Source organism: Pyxicephalus adspersus, chromosome 4, assembly GCF_032062135.1.
Source record: "Pyxicephalus adspersus chromosome 4, UCB_Pads_2.0, whole genome shotgun sequence".
NCBI classification, from domain to species: Eukaryota; Metazoa; Chordata; class Amphibia; order Anura; family Pyxicephalidae; genus Pyxicephalus; species Pyxicephalus adspersus.
Window position 1 is genome coordinate 27,106,652 of NC_092861.1, and position 13,603 is coordinate 27,120,254.

Genomic DNA, 13,603 nt, shown 5'->3' on the forward strand with positions numbered 1-13,603 from the left:
TGAGTGATGATTGGGCAGATATGAATACTCATTGTGGAAGGGACATCACTTGTAACATTCTCTAAGATGGCTCTGTCTGATGCCAAATTTTTAAAATGGAACTTTAGTGATTTTTTATTTATTATTATTTGAGCGTTGGAACAGGCATAGGTGAGAAGCCAGTAAAATAAATGGAAGTGAATGTCCTTCAAGAATGCAGCTACTAAGTAACCTATTCTATGGCATGTACAAAAGCACTCATGTCAGGTACACATCATACCGTGCCCCCATCAAAGTGGCCTTCGGCTCCGGAGCCAATATGTTCATAAGATCACCCAAAACTCTTAGGGGTGCAGGAACATTGCAGGAAAGCAAATATTACTTCTTGTCTGTCAATACAGTGCTACGTTTAGACAATCTGAATGTAAATAAAGCAATGTTCACTCCTAAAGCATTTGGAAGGAAAAGTTCCGCTATCCTTTAAAGGTTAGCCATAGTGTTTTCTTCAAATGAATTCTTTTAGAAGCAGAGCGAGATTGTGTCAAGTCTTTGTATATGACCTTGGTAAATGATCTGTCCCTTCGTTGAGTTTCAGCCCTTTAATTTGACACTGGTACATTTGACGAAGTGCAGTGGTTTCTCCTCTTCACAATTGGTGACTGCGCCCGTCCCCTTCTTGGGTTACATAGCGGGCAGCTTGTGAAATTAATAAAACAAATGTGTCTTAATTATGGGTCACTTCAGAACAGCATTGTCATGCATAGAATACAGTTTTTATGGTGAAATAATAATTGTCAATACTTCACTTTGTTCATTAGCATTCAATATAATAGGGCAGCTCATGCAAAGTTGTGAAAAACTTTTAGGATATAAAATCTAATTGAGCAAATAGGAAATATAGATTTCACACATGGCAAGATATAAAGCTGTAATTTTCATTGCTTGTAGCATAATGAACTGCTCAATATAGGCAGTGTTCTCCCCAGCCCCTTTTAGCCGGGCGCACCACCTGGCACATTTCTGTAACCACCCGGCTGCTTTTGGGTGGTTACTGAATAGTTGAGTCACATAACTGGGTAACCACCCGCCTAAATTTTCTTCCCACCCAGCTTAAAATTCTGGGTTGAGCACTGTATAGGTATAGTATGGAGAAGTAGTTAACAGCAGTTTTTTCAAAATTTTTTTTGGAAATTATCTATACAATTATTGTGAAATGATTCAGGTAAAATCAATGATGATAAAAAGTCTGTACTGATACATGGTAAATAAGAAATGGTAATATAGAGATTTTTGTTTGGTCCTGACAAATATTCATTTCATGGGATTATAAACTGTGTCTGGGCTGCAAACAAAGAAGAAAATGTAATTAGAAAAATTGAGATAAAAGTATGATTATAAGTTTGGGGGCAGTGAGAAAATAGTTTAGCCAGAAAAGGATCCTTCTGGGCAGTGTTATGAACAATAACATAAAAGCTCCAGTATAGGCCCATGTGCCCACTAAAAATGCTCTATATCAGGGATGGCAAACTCTGGCCTGAGGGCCAAATTTGGCCCCCCAAATGATTTTTTTGGCACCCAAAAGAAATTTCTAATATGAATTGCAACTGGCCCGCCGCTGCATTGAAATAGCACCACAACTACAATTCCCGGCATCACTCGTGTCCATAGACCAGCGGCCTCTCTGCCTAAGCATGGCTACGCATTGGACTGTTTTATAGACACGCAGAATTGTAGTAGCGGTGTTATTTCAGTGAAGAGGAAGTTCCAGCCACTCATAACATTAAGCAGGGAATTGTAGTAGCGGTGCTATTTCACTATTATAAGCGTGTTCCAGATTGAATGTTAAGCAAAACCTCTTTGTTTCCATAATAAAAGGTTTTATATCTAATGAGAAGGAAGAACTTTCCCAATTTTTTCAATAAACTTCAAAGTTTTTACTTTTGGCCCCCTGCGTATTTGAGTTTGACACCCCTGCTCTATATTGTCCCTGTTAAAAGTTACATCTGTTTGGTGCTGGGGTAGTGATGTTGTAAGAATATCATGAATATCTGGAAAAAGTGTAATAACATAAAGTACTGTTAAAAATAATACTACTATAGCTGAAAAGCTGGGCGCAGAGGGTTTTCTACACCTGCCAGTTAGATCTGTTGTCCACTTCAACCGTTCTCTTCCAGTCATTTTCTGAATCAATGTACCCCCAATGTGTTGCTGACTCATTCAGATCAATGCTTTCCTTGTGTGACTGATATCCTAACAATGGTCAAAGAACACTTGTCATGAGAGCAATGTGTGGGCTTGTGTTGCTGACGGCCTTGTAAAAAGACATTTGCCTGCCTTCCTATGGCTCCAATAGGCACTGATCTGTAACTAGCAGTGAATTCACAATTCCTGATCTGGTTCTTGCCTTGTGCACACTAAAATGTTTTTGAAGTAAAGGCTTGTAATATCAAAAGTGTAACTCCATTTACTAAATTAATTTGATGGATTTGCTGCTGTTTAACTAGCTCTATTAGGCACAGACTAAGCGGTTATAGTGGAACTCAAGCATTAGGTTTTTCAAATGCTATCTGTCAAAATTAAAAAAGAACAAAAAAAGCAATAATGTAAATCTAAAACTGTTCTTTTCTACTACCAGACGTTATTAGTCTGTGAGTTTTTCATTCTTGTTCAACCTGGGCTTCCAGTACTGTGGGACTACTGTAAGATCAGGTGGTGTCAGTTGGACCAGAAGAAATTTTTAATTAATAAACAAGAGAACCATATATCAAAAAGAAGAAAAAAAAGCCACATACAGCCTCATCCATATTGAATCTGTACCTTGATTATTAAAGCTGCTGACACTACCACCCTTCTGTATAGTTGCATTGCTGTCTGGCTATCCTGAATATGACTATATAGGTCAACAGCAGATAATGAGGACCCCAGATCAACGTGACAAACAGTTATTTAAAATTTTCATTATGTAAGATGAGGAAGGACCTGAGGCATCAAGAAAGCAGTCAGAAGACTGCAGGATATATGGAGTTCACAAAAATCCCCAGAGACTGCAGGGTATGAAGCTACTCTTCAGCGTTAAGGTCACTCGCACCGTTAAGTAGTATATTATATGTCTTTACATAAAAATACTTGTGCTGCCTTCTCAAAGAACTATTCCACTGACCCATTCTAGGATTCCACTTTTTCAATGATTCCTCCATCTGTAAATGGGGACTCGGTGCCCTCTTGTTGCAAGAACCTGAATGCAGAGCTCAGAATTTCATTAATGGAAAACGGAAACCTCTTCAAAGCCCCAGCAAGGACAAGACTGGCAAAGTGACAGGTGTGGCCTAAATTTAGTATAGTTAGATTATTTAACTACTCAGCACGGCATTCTCCTCACTGCCCACAGGACCTGCATTATCACTGCTATGGACTATGGACAACACTTTTCATTGCAGCGTACACTGTGAAAGTAAAATTTGTTAAATACTCCATTACTTATGCACAGGACATGCTGAAACATTGGCTTCCAGCCCAACAAGGAGAATGAGAGCATTAAAAAACCACCAGAGGTTTTAACCCTTCCCTGTTCCATGCAGAGGTGGAAAAAAGGCTTTTATTGGCATTGGGCTTTAACTCTTACAAATGCAGAAATGTTTTCTGTTCTGCTGACTTTCTCAGATTGCTTGCTATATGAAAACACGTCTTAGTTTTTCATGTATTTATTGTGAATACTTTAAAAGAAAGCTTAGGAAATATGAAGAGTGCTATGAACTTCTCCCTGGTTGATAGGCTGATCTGGGGTTTTCATTATTTGCCGTTGACCTATATCAGGGGTGTCCAAACTTTTTGCAAAGAGGGCCGGATTTGGTAAGGTGAAAATGTGTGGGGGCCGACCACTAACCAGGGTTAGTGTAGACGTGGTCTGCACAGGTCCCGCACAGCACACGCCCGCTATAATGACCTAGGGGACTCAACCTCCAATGAGTTTTTTTGTACGCGTGTTTTTTTTTACTGTGGTCAACAGTGCTGGCGGGCTGCATATTATTGATTTTATGACAGAGGCTGCGGGCCGGTGGAAATCTGAACAAGGGCCGCAATTGGCCCCCGGGCCTGACTTTGGACATGCCTGACCTATATAGTCATATTTAAGTTGGCCAGAGAGCAATGCAACCTGACAGAAGGGCAATAGTGTCAGCAGGTGTAATAATCAAGGTACAAGTTCTATATGGATGAGGCTTTATGTGGCTTCTTTTTATATGGTTCTCTTGCTTTTAAAGTAAACCTAAGTTATTAGAGGAAGAGCATATGAGCAAATGTAAAAGCATAGCTCACTTTCAGTGGAACCTTGTCTTGGCTGATCTTTTTGATGTGATTTGCTTAGGGCACCATCTATAGTCGGGTCTCTTCATACTCCACCAATTAGTATAATAAAACCACGGTTCCCTTCTACCCATGCCAATATGCATGGTATATTAAGTGTGGTATAATACATATGTCAAAGCTTGCTAACTTCAATGCTTGTTCAATCCTTGTACTTGTAATGTGACATTCTTGTTTACACCCCTATTTAGGTATAAATGGCCCTTGTTTTGTTTTCCTTGATACAAGGTTTAACCCAGAAAGCTAGGTGGGAGGAAATTGAAGGTAGGTGGCAGCCCCTGTATTGTGACCCAGCTCTTCAGTAACCACCTAAAAACAGCCAGGTGGTTACTGAAAAGTGCCTGGTGGTGCGCCCAGCTAAAAGGGGCTTGGGAGATCTCTGTACTAGATTTAAGGGGAGCTGTTTGTTTTTTCTAAAACTTCAGAGAAAATTCCTCTGCCATGCTGGGGATTATAGGAAAGTTTTATATAGACATATTCATACATTTCTCCAAGTCCGTCATTATTTTTTGCAGCAATCTCTGGTGATTCTGCCATAAAGATCCTTGTTTAGACACTTCTGTTTCAGGATGACAAAACTCTCTCCCTCCCCAGTTGTTGTGCTCCTATGTTGGCACACAGGCTTCCTTTTTGAAGGCGTCGTCAACTGTCCTCTCCATAAAGAAGCCCACAGAAATGTTGTGTGGTGCATGAGTGTAGACAGATGGTGGCTGCAGGAAATGAACAGCACTAAGATACAACAAAGGGGAAAAATGACTGTTAAAAAAAAAATAATAAAGTTGCTGTTTTAATATGCAGTTTTTCAGCAAACTAACTTTAGAGTTGTTGTTTACACTAACAGACAGATAAGTTGTGCAGACGTTGACTAGTGCCGTTTAAGTCTAAATGGTATTGGCAGTTCATGGATGATTTCTTTTACTGTCCTCAAGATATGGGACATGACCTCCAAGCTTAAAGTATACTTGTTAAAAGTTAATGTGCTTGGGACCACATCAGTATTGGGACAACCCTATTCATAACTCTGCATATGTGGGAATGCAGAGGTCCTTCCAGGCGTTGTGAATCACAGAGCAAAGCTTCATTGCTTGCATGGCTCTTTAACTCGCCATCCTTTGTCATTAACGCTTTGCTCTTTGTCGGAGTGACCTTTTAAATGATTGAGTATATTGTAAAGTAAACACAAGCAAGGAAGATTTTTTTTATATTAAGTGCATTGCTCTGAAGTGTCTAAGTTTAGCAACAGCCAGCAGCCACTGGGTGCTTCCTTTCCCAGAATCCTTCCTCTGGGCTCCCACTCCCTCACTGCCCCCACCATCCCGGGCCAGCACTGGCTGTCTGTCACACAGCAGCACCATTCCGAGGTCATGTTTCTCAGCTGCTCAGTGTTGGGAGAACTCAGAAAAAGACAGTTTTGTTCTAACTAAGAATTTGGTTTTGTCAGGACAAGAAAAGCGTGGGGCTCTGTGTCGCTGTATGATGCTGGCGTCCTGGAGCCCAGTGCCAGCCTTAAGTTGCGAAGCTCAGGATCTCTCCTTCCTACAAAGAGTTTAAGCAAAGCAGAAAATCCCCCCCAAAAAAACTCCTGAACTCCTTTCTTTTTTTTTTTTTTTTTTGTTGAAAGCATTCTAATTCCAAATTTCCGTCTTGAGAGCTGGTCTTCCAAGATGATGATTAAGGATACGTCGCTGAGAAGGGACCCCGATTTAAGGGGGGAGTTGGCCTTTCTTGCAAGGGGATGTGACTTTGTGCTTCCATCCCGATTTAAAAAGAGGATCAAGTCTTTTCAACAAGCTCAGGTTTGCAACTTTTTTTTTTGGTCAGTGCAAAGAAAGGGGTTTTTGTTCAGCAGTGGACATGGAGTTTTATTGTGTGATTTGGGCTCATAACGCAACTCTTCTGACATAGCCTGTAATATATTGTGCAAACTGCCTTGGTTTTTAAAAGCTGCAGTTGGAAGGAAGAATTGGGGTATTTGATAGAAGTAATGGTAAAGATATTTTATATTCTGCATGTTTGGTAAAATAGTCCAATCCATCCATGAACTACAACAACCCTGATATTGAAAGTAAAGCTCCGTAACCCTTGGACTATAACCAGTCCATAATCACCTTTCATTGTTTTCTATCTGCTGTAACCTGAATATAGATGACATCTCTTTGTTTGCCACCTATCATTGGATTTTGATTGACTACAACGGTTATTAAGAACTTTTTCTTATTGCACTGCTTCTAAAGATACTTAAGTGTAATGGGCCAAATAATTGTGAATAGTCAGAAGTTTTGGTAGTGGGTCGACAATAAATGGAGAAAGCACATGTACCGGGGGATAGGTGGAGTCTTATAGATATGAACAGCTGGGGTGGAGCTGTGAGGAGCAGTTTGTATGGAGGCGGCACTTATTATGACACTTTGCTGTGTATGATGTAATGGTTGGGTGCTCCTGCAGCATACTTTTGATTCATTAACTAGTAGAGAGGTTAAAAGGTCTAGTGGACCTTTACCTGACATCTTATACCTCTTCTCTGGTTTATAATGTTAGTTGGCAGGTTCAAGGTCTTCTGGCACGTCAGTTGCTAACAACCAGCGTCAAAGAAGCCATGCATGGGAATCCAAAGCATAGATTCAATTTCTAAACATTATCCAGAAAAAGGCATTTGCTCACACATTTTTGTTGTCCTCCATTACTTTCAGATGTGCTGTATGTTGTACAGTTTCTAAAGCAGGTTACAAGCAATTTTTTCTTTCTTCCCTTTTCCATTTGGCCATGATATGGATTCTATTATAGAGAATTCATTGGAAGAATCCAACACCATCATTTTGATTTATTAAAGACTGCAGGGGTTGGGTGCAAATCGAAAAAAAATGTTTTGGATATCTGGGGTAAAAGGGGGTGTATGCTTAAACCACAGAAACCAGACTGAAATAATGTGTGTTTGGGCAAACTGATTGACATAGCTTGCTGCTGGTAAAATAGGTGTACAAGATGGAAAGTAATGTTGCTAGAACTGCTATTTGTAGGTAGAATGTGGCACTGGGCAGAGGTACCGGGTATATTTTGCTGTGTCTCTGTGCAGCTGTGAAAGCTGTATTCTCCTGGTATGCAATGCTGGCCACTCTCTGCTAAAATAGATAATGTAATACAATAACTTGCAGAATCATAGAGAATCCTTGGCACAGAGTCTCTGAATGTTGGTGTATAAAAAGTTTGGGGCTCCTTATTTATCAGGGATTCAAAAACAGGTCTGAGTCAAAAGACGGCATAGCAGATAATAATAATCATGCATGAAAATGGTTCTGTGCTCAAGCCCAGAGATTCTTGTTTCATGCATTCAGATTTACTTTTAGTATTGCGGATTTACTAAGTATATAGAGATGTTTTACAATACAATCTGCTTTCTCACCACATATGTAGGTATAGAAAAACATTAGGTAAAGTAAACCTACTTCTTGATTTGGTTGCTGTGAACTAAGCTAAATTTTTTTATTTTATTATTAAATAAATATATTTAAAGTCATTCCCTATATGTAATTTATGATACTTTGTTTGCTTTATCTCCAAATCAGTTGCTTTGAAATTAAAACAGTGCTGAAGCACCCATGGACATTGCCAACCAATTACAATGAAAAGCTTTTGCAGTACAATTCCAATTCTTAAAAAAAAAAGGGGTTAAAGTAAATGGTTAGGAACCCTGTAAACCTTTTATTTTTGTTTGTATGAGTGGGTGTGTGTGTTGAGGAGGGGATGGGGCAGTTGTTGTGGGTTTCTTTTGATTGATTTCTATTCATTTCCTATCCCAGAGACAAAATCTTCTCCAAAAGTCTCTCCAAAGCCAGGTGACATTTCCACTTAGTTTTCACACAGAATTGTTTATCTTCACTTACTGTGACCACTTTATTCTGATTTTCCTCACTTTATGGTCACCAGGACTGATGATGAAGGTAAATCTTCCCAGAAAGGAACAAAGAACACAAATACCACCTGATGTGACTTTGAACCCTTCCCACTCTTGTGCACAGGCTTTGAGTAAAATCCGTATAGCTCCTTCAGGAGATGACCCCATAGAAATCTTGGAAAATCTACTGTGCAGAGCGAGACTGGCACAAAATATTGTACCACAGTCTGTAAGCTTTGTTTAGGTCTAGCAGGTACCTTTATCAAGTAACCTTGCATACATCAGACGTACTAATATGCAGCCAGATGGTACTGGCCTTCCATCCATTGCTCCTTATAGCAGTTACACGATGTTTGGTCCATATCCTTCACCAAAGCAGCAGAACTGCTCTGTTCTGCTTTATATTTGATTTGTTCAACCCTTCATATTTTCAATTAAAAAAAAAATGGAACATGTCACACGGATAAGGGTATGTTATTTTTTTTTTTTTTAAGTTAGTGTTTCACCAACTTCCATTTTGCGGTTTACTATGCTTAGGCTGTTTATATAAAAAAAAAAGGCTAAAATTGTATTTCCATATTGCAAAAAAGTTATGCTGAGTTTGAAAGTGCATCTTGATCTGCCCACCTGGTTCTCTGCACAGCTGGTGGGGAATCTTGCATGCCATCTTGGACAAGAATGTGCACACATATGCTGTTGATTCTATAAATAGTGGCCGGTGAACAGTGTCAGGCTTTCTTTGAAAGTAAATAGCTATCAGTGCAAGCTCAGGCCTGGGCATGTTCCTGGGGTTGCAGCCAATTTACTTCAGTACCATTTTTTCTCCAAGCAATGTGCAGTAACAGAATGGATACTAAGCTGGCTATCCAGGCGCATGTACAAACTGTGTTGCTTGGCATCGAAATGCCCCTTGAGATTTGACTGCTTGAAAGTGCTGTTGGTGTCGTTGCACACTAAACACAGGGCTTTGCTACCTCGTTGGACAAAGAATAATTTGTCAGTCTGTTTGGGGTTGAGGACACAACATTTGAGGTCAACCTTCTGGAGCTTGGTAGCTGTGCGTTGATTCTGCTCTTTAGGCATAGTAAAAGGCGTTACGGTGCGGGAACTCGATGATATCGCAGGAATGTGCTATTACGCGACAATTCAATTAGGCCGGATCTAACAATAAATATCTAGGGGGGCTTTAGGCCGGACTGGAATACTGGCTAGGCCGTATCCAGCCTAAAGGCCGGTGTTTGCCTACCTCTGCTTTAGAGTTTCTCACAGTGCTCGAAGTTAGTCAAAGAAAATCCTGCTCATTTGCAGGCTGGACACATCATCTTGCCCTTTCCTTCTCAGACCTGCCCATCCTCCCATTAGATTTTATTTTTTTCAATCATGGAGGTTTAACATAACATATGCGTGTTAATTTGTATTTAAATACTCGGAGACAATTTATATTCAGTAATCCTAACTTTATTAATAAAAATGAAAATGGCTTCTAATTCCTTTCACCTTGTTTATGAATTTTTAAAGATAGAACCTTTAATAGGGAAATTTTGGAAAAGGAACCTAGATTTCCACTAGAAGATTGGTAACTTCTTGTGTTTTCTATTTGCTTTATTCCTTGGACTGGTCAATTGGAAAAGATTATAACGAAAGGTAAAAACTGCTCTGTCACCAGAATCTTGTCCAGCCAGTCCTGCAGTATAGAAGCATTGTGTTTGTTATGATCACTATTCATTCTTCTGGTTAGTAAACTGGGTTTGTGTACATATTTGTGTGTTCTTACAGTGCAAGGAACACAGTAGGGGTTAGAGTTGTTATTTTTCCCAGCACAAAGTCTTTCTGAAAGTTCACTGCTTGGAAGACCATATCACTGACTAGAGATGATTGTTTACAATGTGCTATCATTTTTTTAACCCCCCCCCCAAGCTATTCAACTTTCTGGCTCCAGAGATTGCCAAAGCTAAGCAATAAAAGCTAGCACCATAAAGCGCATCAATGCTTTCAGTAAAAAGAAATAGAGAGAATCATATTTGTTTTACGTTTTAGTGATTTGATTTCCTCCACATGTTTAGTTAGTCTCCATAAACAATGTATATTCTTTACAGAGAAATCCATATCCATATCCATATCCTCCACATTACATGCTCTGTTCAGAATTCTGTTGTCTTGTTAGCCATACTTTGTTCCTTGGAGTGCTAAAACTACAAGTGTAAATACTCACATCCATGATACACAATGCAAGGAATTATGGGAAATGTAGCTTACTTATAGGCAGAAAATGGACATTGCAGGTACTTTGTTGCCCTCTAGTGTTAGGTTATACAATTTAGTGGCCAGCAGGCCAATACATTTAAGGCCCGTACATGTCTCCTTTCTCAGTTGCAATCAATCCACTTGAGCCTTTCCTAGCCCTACCAATTTAACAGTTACCTCTGCCAATAAAGAGCACTGTATTCTTGTAAGCGTTTTTACTCTTCTGGAAGGACTTTTTGTTGGGGTCTGCATTCTCTTCAGGGAGGTCACCTTGTTAGGGTCAGCCCTCTGTTCAGAGAGGTCAACTTGGAGAGGTCAGCTTGATGGAGTCTGTACTCTGGTCAGGGAATTCTCCTTGTTAGGGTCTGCACTTTGTTCTGAAAGTTCACTTTGTTAGGGTCACTACTGCCTTCAGAGACACCCAGAAGAATTACTCTTTTATCCTGACCACTTGGCCAATTTTTAGCTTCCCCTGCTTCTTAGTGATGGTAAGTTGTGGTTCTTTTAGTCCACTTTTTTTTAGTAACGCATGTCAATGTATGTGCAGAGCTTTCTTGTTTTTAGTCATGTTTCAAGTTCACATTAGTTCAATAGTGCAGGTGCATTTTTCAGTGTGGTGCAACGCATTAAACTCTCTAGCAAAATAAAGTTAAGCAGCAGCATGTGAAAAAATATGTAGCATGTACTGCCCTTTGAAAAGTGCAGCATTACATTTGTGTGCTCTGTGGGGCATTGAGGTGCCCAGTCAAATAAAAAGGATCAGGCAGTCCCAAGAAATAATTCCCACCTTTTATTGGGGCTAAAAAAATCATCATGCAATACAGTGCAACTGACTTTTGGTGGGACAATAGTGAAAAGAATCTGAGCGTCCTAGTAGATCATCAACTTAATGCAATGACATTGATCAAACCTCACCTGAAATGCGCAATTCAGCTTTTGGCAGCAATTTGCAAAGAGGATGTTGTATATTTAAAATTATTCCAGAGATGAATTCCTAAAATAATTAGAGACACGTAGGACTTCAAATATAAAGAAAAGTTATTCTGGTTTGATAATTTGGTTTGTGTATAATTAGTTCTACTGATATGTATTGTTCTTGACTTGCCATATTGGTGATGTTATAAGGATTTGTTTTACATGAATGGCTGTAATGTTTCCCCTTCTAGTATGTAAGTCACCAACTGTAGCCTATGAATGCTTCTCCTGCAAAATGTTCATCCACCCGAATACTTTTCCTCCAAGTGATCATGTACACAGTGCTCCATGACTTCCCTAAAATTGCTTGTATGAGGTGGGAAAATTCCTTGGGACTCCCTGACCCTTTTCACCTCACTATGTATCCAATGCTGGTGTCAGGTTCTTTATGACGTAAGAGAGTATCTACTCCACTTTTACATGGACGCACAGCTGTTGTTTCCAGCATCGTATGAAGTTGTTGGTGGGCCCGGTGCAAATGTATAAGTGGTAACGTTTGCTATAACAGGAGAAAAGATTACCACCCATAGATGTAGATGGAAACCGTGTGGAGTGCTTTGCAACAGCTTCAACAGCATGGAAAAGGGCATGGCGTCATGGAACTGACTTTAGACACGTGCTAGAATTGTCCCACTAGCACAGCCTTATGCTATTGCTGAACCAGTCACTATTCTCAGTTCATTCTGCCATTGGCATGCCACCATTCTACTACACCTGTAATGGAAGTTCCAATTACTTCTGTCCACAGGCATTGAAGCAAGTGAAAGACAGACAAAATATCAAATGATTCCATAGCAGTAGATTCTATTGTTCTTGCTAAAGATGTCAGATTAATAACTGCAAAAGCCAACTCAAACTGTAACTTTACAAATGTATTGATCTAAAAAAAAAGTAAAGCGCTCTGCTTTCTCTCTGGGATAAATATATATTATTTATAATATTACACATATAATCCATTTTTTACTTTTCTCATTAATGTTATATAATGACAATACCTGCCAACAAGGCTGTGTGTGTGTGTGTGTATATATATATATATATATATATATATATATATATATATATATATATATATATCTATATATCCAACCCGAATGAAGAATCGCTGACCAAATCTGCGTTTACTTTTTGTACTGTCATAGTCCTTGCTGGACAGTAAGACCCCAGACCTGTATAGAGCAGTGTGGTTTACATTTATATTCATTGAATCTTCATACTTGAAATAATTCCATGTCTATATTGAAGTAACCTTATCAAGTACTCCTGTCATCTGCCAGTGACCCTTCCATCCTACTCAGTTTCTCATGCAATTCATAGCTTATTTTTATAAGCCTCTCTCCTGATATGACGTTCTAAATGATGCAAATTACGTAATAAAATGTCATGGTATTTGCATTTTCTGATTTATTGGATACCTAAAAACAACCAATCACTATGTTTCTCAAGGAGACATAGGTCTCTGCACATGTTTGTATTCCTAGCAATCTAGTACAAGCACACAAGTTGTAAAATGACACAAGTCCATAAAATTCAACCACTAGGTGGAATAAACATAACCCAGATAAAATCTTATAGACATGCGGAGATCCAGAGGAAGGCAAAGAAACCCTTATAAAGCCCTGTTCAATTTTCTGTAACAGGGGAAAACAAATTCCTTCTTGATCCCGTGAGGCAGTTGGATGATCTCTCACTTGTCGTTACGTTATAACTTTAATACCCATAACATGCATGTTTATGCTAAAAAAAAAATGTAAAGAATGCTGGTATGATGGATGGATTTTCTGACCAGTGTTTTGGATGAAAACACCATTAATCATGTTTGTTAATGTGATTTAGGTGGTAGGTGTTAGACTCCTCCATTTTTGTGTGTTCATTGTGCGCTGACATTTTAGGTAACAATATGTGTACTGACCAGTGTTTGTCACTGGATAAATTTTCTATTTTAATTCTAATGCTTCAAGAAAGACATGGGCTCCACAAAGGTTGTAATTTTCATCTTTTTCAGTTCTATTTGTTCTTGGTGCCTCTAATGCCTAAATGTTTTCTTAAATTTTAAAGTGAAGTCTCCTCCTTAGGTCACAGAAAAGTGGGTAGAAACTAAAAGTTCTCTTGTTAGTTTAGAAAACTCTTTTTGTGTTTTTCTAACGCTCC

At 39.1% G+C, this 13,603-nt stretch overlaps 1 protein-coding gene across 2 annotated transcripts in view; it reads left to right on the forward strand.

Moving 5' to 3' along the window:
- PPP2R3A (protein phosphatase 2 regulatory subunit B''alpha) overlaps positions 1-13,603 on the forward strand; it is a 52,513-nt gene that overhangs the window by 24,650 nt on the left and 14,260 nt on the right. The window contains exon 1 of one of the 2 annotated variants that reach the window (XM_072407610.1): positions 5,734-6,137. The exons of the other annotated variant lie outside the window; for it this stretch is intronic. Coding sequence (XP_072263711.1) covers positions 6,006-6,137 — 132 coding nt within the window. The 5' untranslated portion in view covers positions 5,734-6,005. Of the gene's footprint in view, positions 1-5,733; positions 6,138-13,603 lie in introns of those variants that run through there. 2 annotated transcript variants of the gene reach the window in all.